Source organism: Aplidium turbinatum, chromosome 1 (genome assembly GCF_918807975.1).
Source record: "Aplidium turbinatum chromosome 1, kaAplTurb1.1, whole genome shotgun sequence".
Taxonomy (NCBI): Eukaryota; Metazoa; Chordata; class Ascidiacea; order Aplousobranchia; family Polyclinidae; genus Aplidium; species Aplidium turbinatum.
In genome coordinates this window covers 9418140-9439256 of record NC_137472.1, presented here as the reverse complement: position 1 = coordinate 9439256, position 21117 = coordinate 9418140, and the positions used below count along the sequence as shown (strand labels likewise).

Sequence of the window (21117 nt, the reverse complement as noted above, 5' to 3'; positions counted from 1 at the left end):
TAGTCAAAATTTAACAATGAATGAATCGTCCATGGATTGTCAGACTGTTCTTACTGATGATGAGGAAGTTGTCAAAGAATTCTGTGAGCTACTTGAATCTTCTAAACAACTTTTTAATGGATTACGGTAAGAAAGTATTATGACTAAAACATTTATTGTATAATTGTAGGGATAAGTGGTATATATGTCAGTACGGTACTTCGCAATAAAGAAGGTAGTTTAAAATCATGTCAATGTTCGATTTGCAAGGTCTTCTATGCTTAGAAACACCAATCTGTGACTCGCATGACTGGTAATGATAGAGAATTCCGACAATTTTGTTAATTGTGCACTTCTCTTGTTTGGTGATAATGTGTGTCTTTATAGTTGGATATGGCCTCATGCACAGTGAGCCTCCACAAGTCTACAATTATCTTCAGCAAGATTTAGGCTATCCAATGTCTATGGTACTGTCTAAGTTACCGTACATAACTACAGTGGTCTTTTAAGAGTGTCCTTGAAGCACTTCTACGGGCCTACCAACATTGCAGTAGCCTGTGGAAAGCCCTTCAAACAAGGTTTGATTGATTGCTTTGATCTTTATCCTCGGACTGGAAAAGCTTCTTTGGCAGCTTAGTTCTGGCAGTTTTGCATACTTGTACAGGCTTTGAATCACTGATGCAAGCCCGGCCACTGAGATTAACTGTGGAGTTTCTGATTATTGAAGTCTTGTGAGCTGGTACACAAGTCCCCCCCCCCCCCCCCTGGCAACTCATGACAAAGAGGAATTGACCAAAACATGTGGATTGAAGTGTGTGAACAGTAAAGCAAAGGTAAAGTAGTTTCACCCTTTATGTTTGGTTGAGTCCTGTCTTTGTCATGAGTTAGTAAGGGGGGGGGAGGGGGCTTGTATACCAGCTCCAAGTCTTGTCTTGTTCATTTATACCATCCTGGAAACATGACTGACCCAGAATGGAACCAGCAGCTACCGGTACGGTAGGCCTATGTCCTGGAAGTATTGAATTTGTCAGCACAGATGTTTTCAAAACAATTTCCTTTTTTGTTGTCTGGCAAAATTTTAATTTGTCATTTATTTTTTGAGTTGTACTAATATATTTTTATATTTTTTGTCAGAGATTTACCCCAATATGGCCAAAAACAATGGCAACCTTACTTTGCAAAAACATTTGAAACGTACACAAAGCTATGGAAGTTTCAACAAGAAAATAGGTGAGGATACATTGCTTTGTAGGCAAGGTTACTCACAAGCAACATATTTACAACTGTTTAGTGTTTACCACCGTAGTATTTAACAAAAATTATTTCCAAATTGTCTTAGTCCTTGTATTATACAATAGTTGCTGCATATAAGTACCACCTTTATTTCAGGAAAAATGGGTCCTACTAGTGGCTGATTCAATAAATGGAAGATCTAGTTATTGATTCCATATGACTTTAGCTGGGTTAGCACACATTGCTGTTGACTATATGATGTAAATAAATGTTTGAAATAACTCATAGAACACAAAAATGACATAATAATCACAACTCTTCAGTCTTCATTGCATTCCTCGTTAGGAATGGTATACACTTGAAATGCGTAAGATATATAATATACATATCTTGACCCAAAATGTGTTTTGTATATATATATATATATATATAGGTTTTTTATTTGTCTCGATGGCAGTCAATTTTTTCATCTATAGCTTGTAAACCGATTCACTTCTTGCAGTTTCTTTCCTTGAACTTTTAACCAGCAAAGTTTGCACAAATGCAAAATTACCTTTTGCACTACAAGTTTCACTGGACAGTCAATGCATGTTTTCAAAGCATACTAAAAAAAACTACAGTGTCTATTACTTTACACTGGCTTACTTGTCAAAGCAGATTAGATTGACACGAAACATTACAACAATTGAGGGAAAGCATTTTACTACATTTGAGCAGTTTATTACATTACTGCCTGCTCAAACATTGGGAGTAGATCTATTAAACCAGAACTTCCTAACTTAGAGGTCGTGACCCTCCACTGGTTGCACAACAAGTTTAGGGGTTGTAAGTGCACCTGTTTCCCATAAAGTGTTATATTTCATGCATGTTACATACAAAATTAGAGTTACCTACCATTATGTCTTTCTGGAGGACAAGTTCTTTATTTTAATAAAAATATTTTATTCTCTAAGGACGTTTTAAAGCCACCAAATATTCTTTTTGCATTTCAAATATTAGTTAAAACAGAATTCATCCAGCTTAAAAAACTGTCTATCAATATTTGTAAAAATGGAATCATAAAATGTGTAAAACAGAGATTTAAAAGGATTTAAATTTTTTTGAATTTAATGTTTAAGGTTAGTTTCCTTGGCTTGATGTTTGCGGTTTTGTAATAGTCTATTTTATTGTATTATTAAAACTTCTCAAAACAACAACTTATATATATAATCCAATTTTGCTCAAATAATATTGCAGCCTAGTAATTTTTATGTCTTAAAATACTGTTTTTATCAATGTAAATTTAGGATTGCAGAAACATTTTACAATTTAAAAAAATCGCAGGCCATTTGGGAAGCCCTGCACTTCCTCTCCTTTGTGTATGATGCCTGTTTCAGGTTTAGGCGTTCATGCATAGTTCTTTTCATTTATCCAGGTATTTAACTGTATATATCAAAAATTAAAAAATTGTTGTGGTTGTAACGTGAAGATGATCCTTAAGGCTTGAGAAAGTGAGACTCTGTTTTCTAGACTGCTCATTTTCCTTTGATCTTTCCACAAAAAGCAGTGTATTCTAATTGTTCTTTCCTATTGACATGGCCAAAAAATTGTTTGTTGCTTGATGATGTTTTTCAAGACAGAGGGTTTGTTGCCTTCATTGAACAAAGTATTTTGTACGGCGTTGATATGTAGAAATTCTGTCCTATGACATTTATTCACATATATAATAATATATATATATATGTAATATATATATAATAATATATATATATATATATAAAAAAACAATGAAAACTATCAATACTACAAAAAAGTGCTCAATGCTAAGCAAAAAAGCAAAGCAGAGCAAATTAAATCAAATATAGTTATTACTATCTGAAGCCTTTACAAATTGTTTCACCTAACGGATCATCAGAAGGTCTTATTCAAATAGAATCAAATAGAATCAAATTCAAATAGATTCTATTTGAATAAGACCTTCTGATGATCCGTTAGGTGAAACAATTTGTAAAGGCTTCAGATAGTAATAACTATATTTGATTTATATATATATATATATATATATATAATAATAGAATATATAATAATATATATATATATATATATATATATATATATATAATAATATAATATATAATAATATATACATATATATATATATATATAATAATATAATATATAATAATATATATATATGTGTAGAAAACTTAGGAACATACATTTTCAGTATTCTCGTTAAGAATTTTATGCATTGATTTTAATTGAAATGTAAGCATGTTTCGTACCTCTTTCTTTAACATGAAACTGTAGAAGATGCAACCTAAACAACTGTTTATGGAATGGTTATAAATTTCTTGCAATGTCTTTTTAGATGAATAAAAGTTCAGTGTTACAAACTTCCTCATCAAAATATTTTTTGTTTGTTTTCATGTAGATAGTCTGCCCAATTAGTCCATTGGTTGCATGGCTGAGTGGTGACAACATCTGTTTAACTCTCAAAAGGACTTTAGTTCAATAATTGTTCTAAAGCACATGACTGTGACATTTAATGGCTTGCCAAAATAATGGGAGCAGCTGGCACAATGACTACATGTCCCTTCTCTGCTTTCTGTTGCATCTGTGATCGCTGTGTACTGTATGTTACTGCTATGGCCATGAAGTCAAACTTATGATTCTTATTTTTTGTTAAGGTTGGCATTGGACAGGAGCTATCCTTTGAAAAGGTGGCAGATTGGAGAAATCGCTTCTAAAATTGGACAACTTTATTATCATTACTAGTAAGACGTTTTTTCAATTTTTGACTTTTTTCTTAAGTATACATAAAAACTACCGTAACCAGTGTGATCAACATTTAATGGAAAATTGACGTTTGGAAACGTCAATTTTCTGTAAAAATTGCTTTCTGCTGTTTCATAGTGATGCATTATTGAGTAGCTCAGTGGTTCTCAACCTTTTTACTTTCGTGGCCCTTTTTCACTGCACAAAAACTCTTATGGCCCATTAATTGTTTATGCAAGAAAAAACTGCAAAATAGATTTTAAAAAACACCAAAAAATATTCCAAAACAGATTATACCGTGCATCAATGAGATGCGTGCTCTTGAACATTATTGACCAATTTGACCGTGGTTCTCAACATTAATGCCGTATTCCTTCTTTGAAAGACACAACTATTGTCAATTTCTCCCCACAATAATTCACAAGAAAATACTAAAAACAGATCTTCACAAATTTCATATTATTAGAATGGAAATTACCATTCTGCAACAAATTACAGCAGCACCATTCATTGATACTACAATCAAAACAACTAAACAAAACATACAAGTGTAAAATTAACTGTAGTAGCACAAATGAAACTAAATTTTTTTTATTAACTGTGGCAAATTTTTAAATAGGTCTGTGGCCCACCTCAAAATCTTTCTATGGCCCACCAGTGAGCCATGGCCCACCGGTTGAGAACCGCTAGAGTAGCCTAATTGAGTTTTTCTACATAAAAAGGTGAAGGATTGAATATCCACAGCATACGCGCCGACTTCCGGGGGGCGGCGCCCCCCGTAGGTTTATGGTTGAGGTTGAGGGGCAACAAAAATGGCTATTCCAAGTGGTGTTTCAAAGACAAAATACTTCGCGAGAGATTTAGATCATTTAAACGGACTTAAAGAGTGCCGAAAGCGGAAAACAACCTGCGTTGCTCTTGCCCGCAAAACAGCAGCTGATCGCATGGCTTTCTCTGGAACGTGAATTACTACAGTACTGAGACGCGCACGGCAAGCACGCTTACAGTCACACACTGCTTATCTTCCCGCGCGTGAGGAGCAACTTCAAAGTCAAAACGCGTGGTAGCGTAAAAGCGAATGCGAGGGTGAATAATTATTCTCATTTCACGAGTTATCCAAACGTCCGTTAAACTTTTTGTGACTTCAAACATGAAATCGATTTTAGCAAACTTTATCGAGTTGAAACTACGACACACCGAACAATTACGTGAATACAGCTTGGAAATCATACCCTATGGAAATTTCAAAGTAGAGCGTAGAGCAACTTACGCTGCTGGAGTAGTCACGTAACTATTCACTGCAGCATTAAGTAAACACCACCTAAATTAGACGCGCTATATTCAACGAGGTCTTCTCTCTGTAAGATCAATTATGATTCAACAGAACGCATTGTTTTGTTCGAAATGTGTGAGAATTTTAAATCGAAAACCGATAAAAGAAAAGGTGTTTAATGGTCTTGGTCGCAGATATTGCCTGCATTAACGACGTCTCTTACCGCTATTATCACCTAGCCAACCTGACATCATTGTTTTATGCGGCCGCTAAGATTTGACATCGACTTTAACGATCATGGAATGTTACGTAATAAGAACGATTATATCCTACAAGCAAAAAAAAAAGATCTTTTAAAACAGCTCTTTTTGCTGTTTTATCTAGTGATCTTTGCATATTGCTTAAACAGGTGCATAAAGTTTAGAATTGACAAGAAATCATTAAATTTGAAAATTAAGTTTGAATCTTTGCAAACAAACGTATTCAAAACGTTTACTTCGGCTGACGCCATTTCACACTCCGTAATCTACGTCGGCAATCATTTTGCCGCAGCAAAAATGCGTTAATTTTGAAAACTGTCGAGCTGGGGACAACAGCTTGTCCCGTGTATAAGTTGAACCTGTCTTTTTGAGGTGAAAATCACTTGCGAAAATCTCGATCTATACTCGAGTATATTATACGGTATTCGATAAAAGACTATATATATATAGACTTTCGATAAAAAGTATAAGCAAAAACACTTCGGCGTTGTTAACGCTTTGAAGGTAAGTAATTAGCAAAACGAGCGAAACGAGGTTAATAAAACTGATATCGGGTTTCCACTCTGCTTGAGATCATGATTTTTTGCGTTTTATTTCGATAACTTCACTGTCTTGATCGTTGTTATTCACTCGCACGAAAAGGAAATGAATCGGCTTGTATTCCAACTGTTCCAATTATGAGCTAATAATATCAAAATTTTTACGACTAGGCGTACTGCATGCGTAAAACTAATCGTTTCAAGCAGCGGTTCTAATAAATTCGGTTTGCGACCTAGGTGTCAATATAAACAAGACACTAAGCTTAATCAAAGACTATTTTAGTTGAGTAAAATAGCGTTATAATTATGACGTCATCACCTTTCTCGCCCCCCCCCAAGGTTTTTTGAAATGTATCATATATATATATATATATAACATAATTCTGACAACAATAATTATAACACATGATATACCGGTATTATATAATAATAATAATTTATTTCACTCTCAGTTATAAGGTGTAAAATAGTGTCTGCAAAAAGTCTACATGATTAGCAATTTTCAGCCAACTGTCGGAGTTTTTCCGGGCTGTGCTTTGTGAGAGATCGAACCCTTCGCTTGAATGTTTCTGCCGGTCTTGGTTTGGTTGCTTGGTTTTGAATCTTTATCCTCGGACTGACAAAGCCTTGATAGGTTATTCCTGGTAGTTTCGTATACTTGTAGAGGCTCTTGACGCAGAGTCGGTTACCGAGATTGACAGAGTAATGTTTCCGATTGTTGAAATGTTGTTGCCGGGAAATTATTCCATTCACTAGGTGCCGCTGAATGAAGAGCAGTCCTGAAATGGGTTGCTCAAGCGCACACCCCGAGAGTCGAACTTGCGCCGCGTGATCTTGAGCCGGGCGCGTAACCACTGAGCTAACGGGGTGGACATCTATGTTGATTTCGTTTGCCTTTGATCAGTTTCAATAATAGGATAGTTTCATTATAAACTGTGTGTATTGGATGTCGTATTTTATGTCTCAACCAGGGAAAATAATCATAACAAATAGGTTATATAATGAAACAGCACTAATAGTAAGCTATGTATTTATGAGTGTCCTCAAACCAAAGAGCGTGCTCAAACCTTTATAGCTGTGAAGACTTTAGAAATCATTTTTTTAGACTTTTTGCATGACGCACTAGCTTTACATATTCAAGTGAGAAAAGCACACGATTTCAATTCCATGCAACCTTATTTTTAGCCTTCGTACCAGTGAAACAAATTATTTGAATGAAGCATATCAATTTTATTCAGCTATTCGTGCTAGAAATTACTACAAGAATGTTCACAAAGAAAACATGTAAGTGTAAATAAGGTATGGATGAATTTCATGTTGAAGTTAATTTTAGTGCTATGTATAATATTTATTGTATGCATGTAGTGTCACCACAGTGACATAAAGCGTTTACAATTCCATAAAAATTTTGTTGTAGGTCTTATTATATAATATATATATATATCCGCTAAATACATCAAATGCTGAATCACTTTTTCAGATTGTTTTTTTCTTATATTTTCTCTGCGTGTAGCATATGGTACGTCGTTTGCATGAGTTTTTATTATATATTTGGTTTCTGCAAAAAATTAGAGTTTTTCATAAATCACTTTACAGTACTATTTCATTTCATAATTATGATCTAATTTATTCCTAAGCTGCTGAATACTAAAATATAGCTACAGGTACACCACACTTCATTTAACGTGAGAAGCAACTTTTTTCAGTAGGCACACATAATTTTGTTGTTCGGTGCCATCTTTGAATTTTCCAATTGCAAAAGTAAATAATGTGCGATGACGTGTGAAGAGCTATTGCTTTTGTTTTGCTTAAGTTAACTAATTTAATGATGTTAAGATCCGAAATGTCCAACGACGCGGAATGGCCCGTTTCGGTGAGTCCGATTCGGTGAGTCCGATCCCTATTCGGTAATTTTTTCAATTTTTTTCTGAAATTATTGCATACCGTAGCCTAATTATCATTGCCGTTTTAGGGTTAGGGTTAGAGGTTAGGAACTCACCGAATCGGACTCACCGAATAGTAGCAGAGCCGTATTGGATATGAGGAAAAGATTAAACTGTTTACGTTCAAACTCTGTTACGTTCAACCTTAGTTTAATCTTTTCCTCATATCCAAAACATCGTGCTGACTGCTGAGATAGTTTTTCCAAAAGCAACGCATTCTAGATAAGCTTGTCGTCGTCGTGTGAGCCCCTGGGGCCGAGGGTCTATCCTTTTACCAACCCATATTCACGATGTTCCCGGACTAGAGAAGCTTTAAGCCACGGACTCTGCTCTGGTCAGAAAGAACTTCCCGCTTAGTTATTGTTAAAGTATCGTCCCCAATAAATAATTTCATTCCCTAGGTGTCGATGAATGTGCTGACGTTGAAGTGCGTTGCCTAACTTGCTACCCACGCTGGGAATTCAACCATATTATCATTATCAATACCATATAGCTTTATTATCACTACTTTTGGAGGTAGGGTTGCATAGTGGATAAGGGGTTGGTTTTCCAACTATGTCGTTTTGGTTGGACTCCAAGCTCAGCTGGTTGATGAAAACACCGCTCACCTCTACCCAGGGTGTAATAAATTGGGTGGGCGTAGTTACTGAAAGAAAGGCGGCCGAGAGAAAGGAGCTGGCCATCCTACTCTCGTTAGTGCTGAAGGCTTATCTCATTCCCTTGTTTTTATTACCACGTATGGAAGTATGGAAACCACCTATATTTTTGTTGGCTCAACTGCGTGTTTATTGATTGAGGTGTTGGGGGCGCATTTTACTAGGAGTTGCGTGAAGATAAGTTGTCTCCATGACTAACCTGCTACGAAATCCATAAAACCTCTATTTTTGCAATGTGTTTTATTCTTCATTTGACTTAGCTTGCAAACTAAAGTCTGAATAGGCCGTTCCCTTCACATTATTTTCCACGAGGCCGACACTAATGCATCGCGTGGCTGTCTCTGTATTGAAGTGCATCAATTATTAATATGTTTGCTAATTATCCTGTTATGCAGGCTACCGAGTGTTTGGAATCTTCGTTAGTGGCTACAAAGCTTACATGAATATGCTTTATACAAAATTCTTTAAACTAAATTTAGTCGAATGTTTTTCTCTGATCTGTGCGTTATTTTCGATTTATCATTCAGTTAACCTGCCTCTAAATGTGTTTCCACTAACAGGGTTTGCAACTTTGAAGTGCAAAATTAAATCGATGTTGTTGTTGTTTTTATGAAAACTAAAAGCTGCACGTTTTCTGTTTGAACTCATTTCAAAACCAAACCATATTTTTGAAGATTCTTCGCTATGTATAACTTATAAAGTCTACCGCTTTGGCATGGTTCGGCTGTAAAAACTATTTGTAAATATGTAAATTATATTGTTATAATAATCAATCCTGTTGTGTTGTCCCTTGCTTGTCTGTCGTAAGAAAAGAGAACTCTCTCTTGAAGCTCTTTAATAAAATGTTTTTATGGCCTCTTTGCTTTTCTTTATTGAAAAATTGAATGCAATCTTGTAGATTGTGCATCCATCTTAGGATTGCCAACAAGCTCTGTTGTTCTTAACTGTTTGTTTATATGCAGTGCTGATCTGATGTTGAAGAAACATCGTTATTGCGTTAGATTCATTGTGGTCTGCCTCCTTCTAAACCACAAGCAAGACGTCAACGACTTGATCAAGGTCGGTCGCGTTTATTGTCATTGATTGTTATGCAATAATAACGTTTGTAACCACTGGCGCCGACTTACGGGGTTACGGGGTGGCCACGCCACCCCGTAACCGCTGTGGCGGGGTGGCAGCCACCCCATTTAGGTTACATTACTTACTGCAAATAAATGTAATTTGAACGGACGTTTAAATCTTTTTTTGATCATTTGTTTTCGCTTCAAGTCAACGTAAAGCAAGAGATGAACCAATACAGTATTGCGAAGAAAATGATTGTTTTTGTCACAAGCATGATACTCGCGTAACATCAAGCAGGCTACGCGAAGATTACGCAACACGTGGCTACGAGTTTTTTCCTTGTTGTTGTTGTTGCGATCGTTTTATTTGTTACTTGTCATAAGTCATTGTTACACTTGTTAGGTTTACAATGGGATTTATTAATCAATAAAATACGATCTTTCCCTTGCCTCCCTCAAAAATCTTTTTTGAAAATTTTTAAACTGCTTATCATATCGCTATAAATTATGCCAGCTATAAAATACTTGGAAATAAAATTATCTCGATGATTGATAGCTCCACCCCCTAAATGAATATCAATTTTCAAATTTCATTAAAAAAATGCAATTTTTGAAACTTTTTGAGTTTTATTTAAAAAGTGCACTTAGTAAAGTAGCAGTTTTAACGTTCTGCAAATTTACACGTTTACATGATTCTATTCGAGGAAAGCTACACCCCCTGCCAATTCCCAATAATAAAAGCAACCTTTTTCAATTACTCAACATTTTGCATTTTGAATTATTTTCCGATTTCAATTGGAGTGTACTGTCATCTACTTCATGCTTTAATTTCTACTTTGTTATCTACTTCATGCAGTAATATTGCGTCACCGTCTCAATGCGTGACAAACTGTGAGGCGGGAATTTATTGGTCTGACACAGGAGTTGCTTGTTACATCATAGAAAAAATTACGAAAAGTCGTCCAGTAAAAGTTTTCGCCGACATTCCAGTTTTATTCAACTTAAAGATGCCACTGAAAAAGCGTTCAAAATTGCAGCCCTCCATTGAGTCATTTTTTGTTGCGTCTACCGTCTAGTCAGGATTTCAGCCAGCATGAAAGTGACCAAACGCCTGAACGAAACGAAAGTGTGCCACTGCCTAAAGGCGTTAGCATTATCAGGGAGGTGAAAGAACCGAGCACGAGCAGGATAATCGCTGTTGAAGGGAGGAGCTATCAAAAATCGTGGGAGAGCGACTTCCCGTGGCTAGAATACGATAGATGCAAAGATAGAGCATTCTGTCCGATTTGCAACTATGTCGCAACTGCTTGATCTATTTGTAAGCAATGAAACAATTTCATTAATGCTTCCAAACGTGGTCTGCATTGTGAAAATATACTTATCGTTGCCTTCCACCACCTGCGAGGCGATCGTTTAGTGCACTCAGGAGCCTAAAAACCTACTTGCGATCTACCATGACGCAACAGCGATTGAACCACGTCCTAATTGTAAATGTTTATCAAGCTGAAGCTTCACGGTTACAACTTGACCAGTTGATTAACAGTTGGATTGACAGAGCTGCTGTTGGCAAAAATACTTTTGCCAAATGTTAAGTGTCAGAGCAGCAACGTAACAATAAAATTCACGACATACCTCCTGTGCTTTGTTTTAAAGTTGCTTTGTAAATTATCGAGCTACAAATCAGGTGTGAAAAGACAATTGCATCTACGAAACAGGCTTAGTAAAAATCAAACAAAAACATGCAGTTTGAAAGTTTTTAGGTTGCCATATTGTGCTATCCGCCACCCCGTGCAAAAATAAAAGTCGGCGCCTATGTTTGTAACTACATAGAACATATCGAAGCAATGATGATTCATAGAATTTCTTCCCGTCTCCGCTTACATCAAACATGATCCCGTCGCTGCTTACATCTTCAGAAGCACTGTTCAGTTGTTCACTTATATACTTGATAATAACAACATCATTTCATAATTGATAGTAGCCTAGTATATTCGTCCTAGTTTAGTTGATACCACATGGGTTTTTCATGTTATTGAAAACATATCATCTTTTAACCTTTGTCATTTTGTTATGTTTTTTCTTGTAACATGAGTACTGCTGCACTATCATTGATTTGACGTATGCAACTGCACATTGTGACGTCATTGGTATTGTGTTGTCATGTAGGACCTGTCGAGGCAAGTTGATCAATATCGGAAGATCCTCTTAGACAACGAGGAAAATGAATGGGAAGTCGTCGTCAAAGAGATAAAGAACTTCCCCGATGTAAATTACTTTAAAGTTTGTCAATTTCTTTTTGGTGCAGCTTTATTAGAGCAATCAAAATGTCTTACACACCGTTGAGTAATGAGTAGGCTACCACAGCAGGTAGTTGCAAGATGGCGGAGTAGGGTGGTTCTCTTGCCAATAAATTGTGTGGGCTACAACAGTGTGTAGGGTTTTACGTTATGAACAGCAAACTTCAACTCAACGTGCACTTGTTGCCAAAACCTTTCAGCTGCTTCTGCAGTTTGACCGAATTATCCGCTTTCAAGTATTTTTCTGGCACAAACTACATTTGTTTACTTTGTAATTTGACTTCAGTTTGAAAATACCTTACCATTCTTTCATTAATTACATTATGTAATGTTTGTTGATTACGATTAACAGGCAGATCCGGTAGAGGTGGTATGTGCCAAGTCGTACCAGAAGTGCCAGCTTACTATGAGACTAATGCCAGGCACATTGCCCCACACCAACAAAGGTACTGATATCGTAATGCGGTTTTGAAGTAATTTATTCAATTTCTGAAAGCAACGTTTTTAAGCACTTTTAGATAATGCTAGATGGTGGATACTTTAAATTGGCATCCCCAGTAACTGCCTGCGACGCTGGTTCTATCTTTCATGTTTGCGAATTTATTAAACTTCATCTAAGGCGTTTCTCGTTTCGACAGCATGCATCAAAATGCATTGTTTATTTGTTTAAAGTTGTAGAGATCTATCATTTTTCTACCTCATATTGTGGATGCTTTCCGGACTAAGCTGGAAGGCTACTGTAGAGCAATCAGTTTTTTTGTTTCATCATCCAAGACACACAGACCTTCCGATCCGTTAGGTGGCTTAAACATGGTACAATCTTTGATGATCTGGTCTGCGGTCGACTCAACACCACACTACAAAATAGAAAGATACCACTTCCGCTGTAGTTAGTAGTAGTCCAGTTTTAATTCGGTGATGTTCCCGTTGTCGAGGGTGGCCGTTCCACCTCGATGTGCCGCAATCGCCTTTACAACCTGCCTCCACATCGATCAGTCTAACGCATAATATTATACACTTATCACATATAGCATCTTTTTATCTAGGTTTGCGTCCGATTCTGTCTCTCGGTGACATCATCATTGTTGGGAATTCTCCTTCCCAGTTGAAGTTCTCAGAACTCACCATCGACATGTTCAGAATGATACAAGTCTTGGAGAGAGCTCCTGGTTTGTTTGGCAACTCTGACAAGCAGACAAAGCCTGACCCAACACAGGTCTGGATTACACTTGAAAACTTTATCGATACTTGATGTATATTATGTATAGTATATATCTGTAATTTCATTAAATGCAGTCACTAATCTCTAAACTCCTTACAGGCTGTTTTACCATTATTTGGGATCATCAGAAGGTTTTTATTCAAACAAAACATTCCAAAAGATTCTATTTGAATAACAACCGTCTGATGATTCCAAATAAGATTGAAACAGCCTGTGAAGGGTGTTAGAGGCTGATGCAATTCACTCTGGTTGGCATTGAGCACGTTTTTGTAGTCTATTGTTTATTTATAATTTTGTATTTTTCAAATTTTTACAACGATCGTAGCTTATTATAGTTTAAGAAGCAATTCAGCCAGAATTAAACTTTCGAGTTGGAAAACACCTTGATGTCATTATTGAATCATACTGATCGATTATTGATTACAGGAGACGTCAAACTGCAGCATCAAGCGGGACAACCCACACAAGTATCTTCTCTATCGACCAACGTTTTTTCAGCTTCTTACATTTTTATCAACTGCTGTTAAAGTAAGTGCTTTTGCTTGGTAGAAATAAAAGTCTATTCGAATTTAACCAAGGCCTTGTAAGAATTTACGCTTCATCATCCTAAATTAATATATTTTTGTTTAGTTTTGAGAGACCATACTATTGAAAGTTTAGCACTGTTTTGTAAGAATACTTTCATACAAGACCAAATTAGTTGTCCAGACTCCAGAGCACTTAATCAGTTTGAAGAAAGAATTACTAAACCCAAGATGTAAAACTAAACTCATATTCAGCAAACAGTCGAAACTATACTGTTTTCATCTTCGGTACCACGTTTTTATATAGGCTATATAGTTTGTGTGACTTTTGCTAAACGTTCGTGTAGAGCAGTGGTTCCCAACCTGGGGGCCATGATCCTTTTTCAAGGGAGCTATGGAAAAAATGAAAAATAATAAAAAAAATTTATTTTATCATCTGTAAGTCCACTCCAACACTATATAACAAAAGAAATAAATTAAAATTTAATAAAAATACTAGTATATTTTGCCCAAATCTTCATGAAATGATCTTTAATTCCCGGTTGTTTCAAAAATAATAATAAAGATTTCTATGTAAAGTTGTAAACAGTTGCGGCTGCTGTGAGACTAATAAACATCACTGAATATTGCCATTAAAATGACGTTTCTTAATTTTTTCAAAAGGTTGAAACAAATAGGGTGCCATTGATTTTTCAAATTTTTCAAAGGGGGGCACGGTGTAAAAAAGGTAGGGAACCCCTGGACTTGTGTAGAGTCTGCATTTTGGGCTGTCCATATTTTACTTCAATTTTTCAAGTGGCATTTTTTCCTGCAGTTATTCATTTTCGTTTGTGGTCACGAGGTAATTCTGAACATCAAGTTGGAAACTTACTTTTGTAACTCACAAATGACCAGATCATCCATGCAGCTATTGTTTGTTATACGGAAGGGGTGCAAAGCCGCGGCATGCATTGAGCCTCTCGCATTGAGAGTCGCTTCTTGATCGCCGCATAACTGTTCATCGATTGATGACGTCACCTTGTTTCAGGAGCTCCCGTCCTCCGAGGTTCTTCTTCTCTACATCTCGGCTCATGGAAGCGTACAGAAGTCCAAGAAGAGTGAGATTCGATTACAAGGTCTGTTGCTATGGTGATCGGTTGCCTTGACGATACGTTGCGATAGTGATCGGTTTCTCCAACAGAACTGTGCATTCATTTTTTAGTCATTAAAGCGTATCTTACCACAATTACGGTTGACGTTGTTTGACTTACCTACATGCACGAGTAGTCCATGAAAAATAAAATAGATGGTATGATGTGAAAGTGATCTTAAAACATTTTGAATAAAGATTGAGCTGTTTGACGGTGTAATTTAAGTTACTGAAAATTTAAGTTGTAGAAATAAGTTATTAGAAATAGTAATAGTGGAAATACAGGATGATTGAATGACTGGATGATCTAAAAGAAGATGAAAAGACAGTCCGCCCCGATAGCGAAATTCTTTTTCCCACGAGATTTCTGTCTCATTTACATATTTTGGTAAAAGTTTGTATTAAAGCCGTGTGAATGCAACAGTTTCTCGTTGGCTCGGTTGGTTCAGTGGTTTCATCCTCTGCCTAGTGTTCGTGACAACGAGGGTTCGACCCCCGTCGAAGTCAAACTTTTTTTTTTTTTAAATTAAATTTTGCGGTGCACAAGAGCTTTTCAAAAAAAGTAGGGTTAGGGAAAGCTTATATTTTATTATCATTGCAGAATTTCATTGGCAAACAGTTATTTTGCAATCTGAAACAACCAATCTCTCAAAACACTTTCGGAAAATCTTACTTTTAGAGTGACTAGAATCAATGAGACAGAAATCTCGTGGGAAAAAAATTTGCGCCCCGATAACTCAGTTGATTAAGCGCCCGACTCAAGATCCCGCGGCGTTACTCGGTTCTTTTTGGGTGTTCACTTGAGCAACGCATTCCAAGGACTGCTTTCCATTTAATTCCCCGGAAACAAGTCTTCAATAAATAATTGGAAACTTCACTCTACCAATCTCGCTAATTAGCCCTGTATCAAAAGCCTCTTATCAGAGGCTTGTCAGTCCAACGATAAAGATTTAAAATCCACCAACCAACTGTTTTAGAGAAGGTTTGAAGCTGTGGGTGTGTAAGTTGAGGATACACAAAATAGCCCATTGTGGAAATTAAAATTTTCCGCCGGTATCGTGGGATTGAAACCATAGGAAGTATATGAAATGTGTTGCACCTGATTATTGATCTGATTTCACCAATAATCGCCTGTTTGACTTGTTCCAGGGTCGTACGACGGCGGTGGCGTGATCACTTGCGATCACAAGGAAGGTAAACCAGTCAAAAAGCAATCTACACTTAAGGAGATCCATTGGTAAGCTGCTTACTGTTGAAGTTGAGCGCACAGCGGATATGCTTACTACCAATATGATTCCGCTTATAAAGCTCTCTGGTTTGCTTTAGTATCAGTTTCGTGGTGAAAGCATTTAAATAAATTGTTGTCCTCAGCCAGCCAGCAACTCAGTCAATCTTTCTCTAGCTAGTGTGCAAAACATGATTCATTTGCTGGCTCGGTAGTTGACAAAGCATGCATCGTGCAGAATTGCTTCACACTGTGAAGTGACTGTGTGAAGTTCACGCAGTCAGTTTAGTTGTTTTTTATTTCTGACCATCATATCAAAAACAAGACACGTCAACATGGCAAAGGTCGAGAAAAAGGTAGAAGCGACAAAACGCGAACGTTACAACGTGCTTGTGACCGAAGTAAGTTATTGAGTTGAGAAATTTGGCACGGTCGCAGTCACTTGCGATGATTTCCTTGATGTTATTTGTAGTCTCCATCCAGCCGACTTGTATCCATTCATGCGGAAACCAATGATGATCATCATCGATAGCGACAACGCGTCTGCTTTCAGCAACCTACCGGATTTATTCGGCCAACCTTTGGTCTGCTTGATGGCGCCAGAGGAATTTCCAAACTCGATGAAAGGTTTGTGTGGCTGAGTGGGAGCGTGTCGAGACTTATTGAGACCAGGGTTCGTATCCTGGTCTGGGTGACAGCTTTTTTATTTATTCGTATCAAATTGTGTTATAACTTTATCTTTGTTAATTTTTTTCTTTATGATCACTTTGTCCAGTCTTTATGAGACCAGGGTTCATATCCTGGTCTCATCAACTTCTTTTTGTTATTATTAGTGATATAATTTTTGTTATAATTTCATCTTTATTACTTTTTCTCATCCAGATCACTTTGTCCGGGGGAGACTGATGACTAATTTTCTCTACTCCCCCCTGATGGCATTCATGTTGGTATGCGGCATTGAGCAGTCTAGCGATCAGCTTTACGAATCCTGCTCCCAGTTGGTGGACAAAGCCATGCATGAGATACAAGAAACGTACTTAAGTTGCAGAGCTGTAGGTGAGGTCTATGGATTGCCGTTGTTATGCTTTAAAAGTAGATAGATAAAAATTCCATGATGCAACCCCATGCAATATAATCCTATAAAATTAATATATTTGTAACAATCTCTTGAGTAACATATTCTCATGGTAAACATTACAAAACCATTATGGCAGGATTTTTTAACTTTCTGGGGTGCGCTCTCTTGGCACCACTTGTGAAATTTTGTGCCCTCCTTTTATAGTTATAGGCCTAAATCAAAAGTCAAACTACATAATATTTTACATGTTTTGGATTTTAAAACAAAGTTTATTTTCCACTATACATACAGTAATTCAAAAGATTAAGTGGAGCACAATCTACCTTTCCTCGCATTAATGAGATGGAGATGTAGCAGCTTTTTCGAAGCCGGCAATTTAATCGGTGGCTTAGTTGAAGACAATACATCCCATGTCAGGTTCTCAGTTGTGTCTTCACACTTGCAAGTGCAGCAAAGCAACTTTTACACAAAATACGCAACAATCATTCATTCTTACCGAACAATGAGTAAACAACCGTTACGTAAGAGTAAGAGCTGGGAAATCAACTTGGAAAATCTTCACGACCCCCAGTTTAAGAACCACTGCATTGTGGTAAAAACGTTGTAATCGCTTAGCTACCACACGACTCGTTTGTTTTGTGGTAGACTCACTCCTTTCTCATTGAAATGTAGATGATTAGATCGTTTTAGAAAAGTAGGAAAGTAAACTTGTTTTACCCTCCATGGCTAATAACTGCAGTGAAGTGTTTGCTCGTTTTAAAACTTTTCAACTCTGTTTATAGTTGTCCAGTACATCATCTTCCGTGTTTATGTTTCCAGACCACAACTTTCTATTATTCTTTGGAGATGATTTCCTTCGTCTGGTCCTCCTTAGGTTCGCCTTCTTCTACTGCACAGTGAGACTCCACAGAGCCTACAAGGTAGGGTGTGTGAACGGAATGACTCGATACGTTTATGATGATGGTGGTGGGTACAAGTGCGATCTTATATCAATAGGTTGATTCTATTTATATATATTTTTATATCCAGGCTTTATGCTCGGTTTAAGATTTAGATCAAGTAGACTGGAAGGCAAGGAAGCCAATCTTCGTGTCCACCTTCAGGCATGCCTTTAAGTGTCCTGCCAAAGACACAGCCGCATGCTCTTGAGCGGTATCGAACTGGCGTCCTTTCGAGTACCGTACCAAGGCTCTCACCATTCAGCTATGCAGCCGACGAGCTGGTACATGAATGTAATCAAAACAACTACACGTCAACAGCAAGCCGATCTGGTCGACAGCGTCAGTGGTTCGAAGCTTCAAGTACGTTAAACTGCCAAGATTTAACTTCCACAGAAGTTTTCTCAGTCCGAACATAAACTCTTCACTAAATCGGCTTTGGATTGTGATGTTGACCCGAAGTCTTTCGGCGCTTGTTACCTTTTATAATACTGATGACTGCATGCTTATGTAACCACGGATTAAACTGGACATGGTATGTACAGTATTTGAATTTCATTTTTACTCTTTCTTGTACGATGTTTGTTAAAGTTATAGGAAAAATATACTGTTGTGTCCATTTGCTATTTGTGAAGTTTGTGAAGCTGTTGATACCGTTTTCTATTTCTTCTTTTTTGATTTCCAGGATTCCAAGTTTTATCCACGGTCTTCCCCAGTGTTTCCCCTTGAAGATTTTGTCGGGAACTCAACGATTTCCAAGAACATTCTACAGATAGCAGTTACTCTTGGTGTCAAGGGATTGTTCCACGAGAGGAAACCAACATAAATGTCTTTGTTTCTTTACCGCATGTTCTTGTTCTTTAGTGTTAAATCTTCCACTGTCTTGTAATGTAATTTGCTGGGAAATCAAGAACGTATCGGGAAGCGCACCTTACGCCATTTTGATTCTCAGAGGAGTATGTGTTATAAATAAAGTGTTGCCAAAATTCCTGCCCATTTTCATACAAGAAGTTATTTTTAATCAAGAATTTCAAAAATCAGCCAATGATTTCTAGTGAAATCGCCTCGACTAAGATTTGCAACAACTGTACGAATTATCTAAATTTATAATTGATTCTAATGTAGTTTCGCATCCCTTGCTTCTAGAAATCGCTGGCATTTTGCTCCATAGATTTTAGATGCATGATTGTGTGTGCAATTGTTTTCATTCTGTCAGTGTTTTTGTATTTACTTCCACTGTGTGTGTCCGTTGCATTTCTTTCTGAAAGTTCGTTGTACTTTAATTTACACCAATCTGTTGTTTTTGAACCCTAGAAGTCGAATTATAATCTAAATTTATGGTCATAGCTTTTAGTGAAAGTTGAAAACTTCAAGTTCAGACAGAGATTGATGATACCTCAAAACATCCACGCGACACAACTAGCATATTGCCACTGTTTCACGACTTTCCTCATAATGACAACTTGTTTTTCTAAATTGTGAGACTAGGAATTAACTGGTTGGTTTTGTGTCACTCTCGTTTGTTGTATTGCTAACAGTGTTGCCAGATGTTTATTTGTATATTTCCGGCCCAAGTGCCATAAATAACACAGCCCCAACGCAGCCCAAATTTTGAAAATTTTTCTAAAGTAAAGTCATTAACCGAAGATAATGAAGTAAAAATGACGTTTGTTCGAAATGAAGGAAAACCAACGAACCAACCAAATCATAACTCGCAACTACTAAACTTTTCTCTCGACCTGTAACTAAACAAGTGGAACTGGCAACCTTGATTGTTAGCTCACAAAATTCATGGCTAACAAAAGTTTTTCTTTTTCTACATTTTTCTGTTAAAGCAATAACATGGTGTTTGAAAGATGGAGTTGTGTTCAAATCATTATACGTTGTTTATATGTTATTCGACGTTATTATGTTTTCACATTGTCACCGTGATTGAAGCAAATCTGAACAGAAAAATTCCCAGCCAACAAAGCAATTCTTTTTTACATTGATTCAACGTCTGAGATAGCCTAAGTCCTTTGCTGTGAAAACACTTATAATTGATGGACGTTGACTGTACGCAGCAGCGGGGTTAGGGGGTACTTTTGAACCCGGGCCCGGCGTAATTTTAGGGTGTTCGTAACTATGCCAAGGGGTCTGAGGGTTTGAACGAACCACCGCGTTGTTTTTTGGATGTGGTACGTTTCTCTTACAAGTGTTTCTCTTACAATTTCATTGACACCGATCCCTAATTCTCTTCCAACGATCCTTATTTCTCCTCAATATACGTCCCGGTTGGTTTATTGCTGTTTATTGATTTATATCATTTTTAATCAGCGTAGTTCATCTTATCAAAGCTGCCCTTACTGCACAGTGCACGTGTTACTTCGGCCACTAACATCAATACGCGATTTTAATTTTTTTTTAAATAAGCCAAAGAGACTCAGCCCTAGAGAGCACAATACGTCATCTTTACATTGATTTAACGTCTGCAGACGTCGAATTAATGCGAAAATGACGGATTTTACTCTCTGGGGCCAAGTAGAGTTTCCGTTTGCAGGCTACATTGTTTCAACTAGTAGCTATTTGGAAACAATTTGACGTCTTGTTTGCGTGGGTTTTCCGAAGATTATTATCGTTCTTTTGCCATTTAAGGTGTCTATCATCATTGTCAGTTGTTTCAACGTTGAATAAATGTTGTGTTTCTGTTATTTTGAACGTTAAAACTACTTCGATAGGAAGCGAGAATTTACCAAGAACTTCATTTGCATGTCCATAATTCTTTTCTTTTTTTCTGAGAAAGCTTCTTTGGAAGCTGAATCCTATTTATAAAATCATAGCAGTTTGCTTCTCCATTTTTTCGCGCCCTAAAATTATCCCGAGCGCAGAAGACCTCTGTTTACGCTACTGGTAGTTACTTTATAGGCTACGATCGACTCGTAAATGTGAACTCGAACTTGTCCGCTGCTTGAAACGTTCAGGTTTAGATAATTTTACTGTTGACGACGTTCAGTACAATCGTAC

General features: G+C 37.0%; 1 protein-coding gene across 1 annotated transcript; it reads left to right on the top strand.

Annotated features, from left to right (window-relative positions):
• LOC145769669 (protein SCAI-like) lies at positions 1–20798 on the top strand. Its single transcript, XM_082581346.1, has 15 exons — positions 1–126; positions 1114–1209; positions 3882–3968; positions 7227–7325; positions 9603–9699; positions 11868–11966; positions 12351–12444; positions 13045–13214; positions 13647–13748; positions 14772–14859; positions 16023–16110; positions 16571–16725; positions 16981–17154; positions 17996–18096; positions 18800–20798. Exons 1-15 carry the CDS (start codon positions 17–19, stop codon positions 18938–18940), a joined length of 1701 nt encoding a protein of 566 aa, XP_082437472.1. The 5' UTR covers positions 1–16; the 3' UTR covers positions 18941–20798.
• Positions 20799–21117: the final 319 nt, after the last annotated feature.

What these genes read in the sequence shown, in the direction of transcription:
- LOC145769669 (XM_082581346.1), top strand. Translation starts at nt 17, where the DNA reads ATGAATGAATCGTCCATGGATTGTCAGACTGTTCTTACTGATGATGAG. An exon ending in AATGTTCACAAAGAAAACAT is followed by an intron (nt 7,326 to 9,602) that starts GTAAGTGTAAAT and finishes GTTTATATGCAG; the next exon opens with TGCTGATCTGATGTTGAAGA. An exon ending in ATTTCCAAACTCGATGAAAG is followed by an intron (nt 16,726 to 16,980) that starts GTTTGTGTGGCT and finishes TTTCTCATCCAG; the next exon opens with ATCACTTTGTCCGGGGGAGA.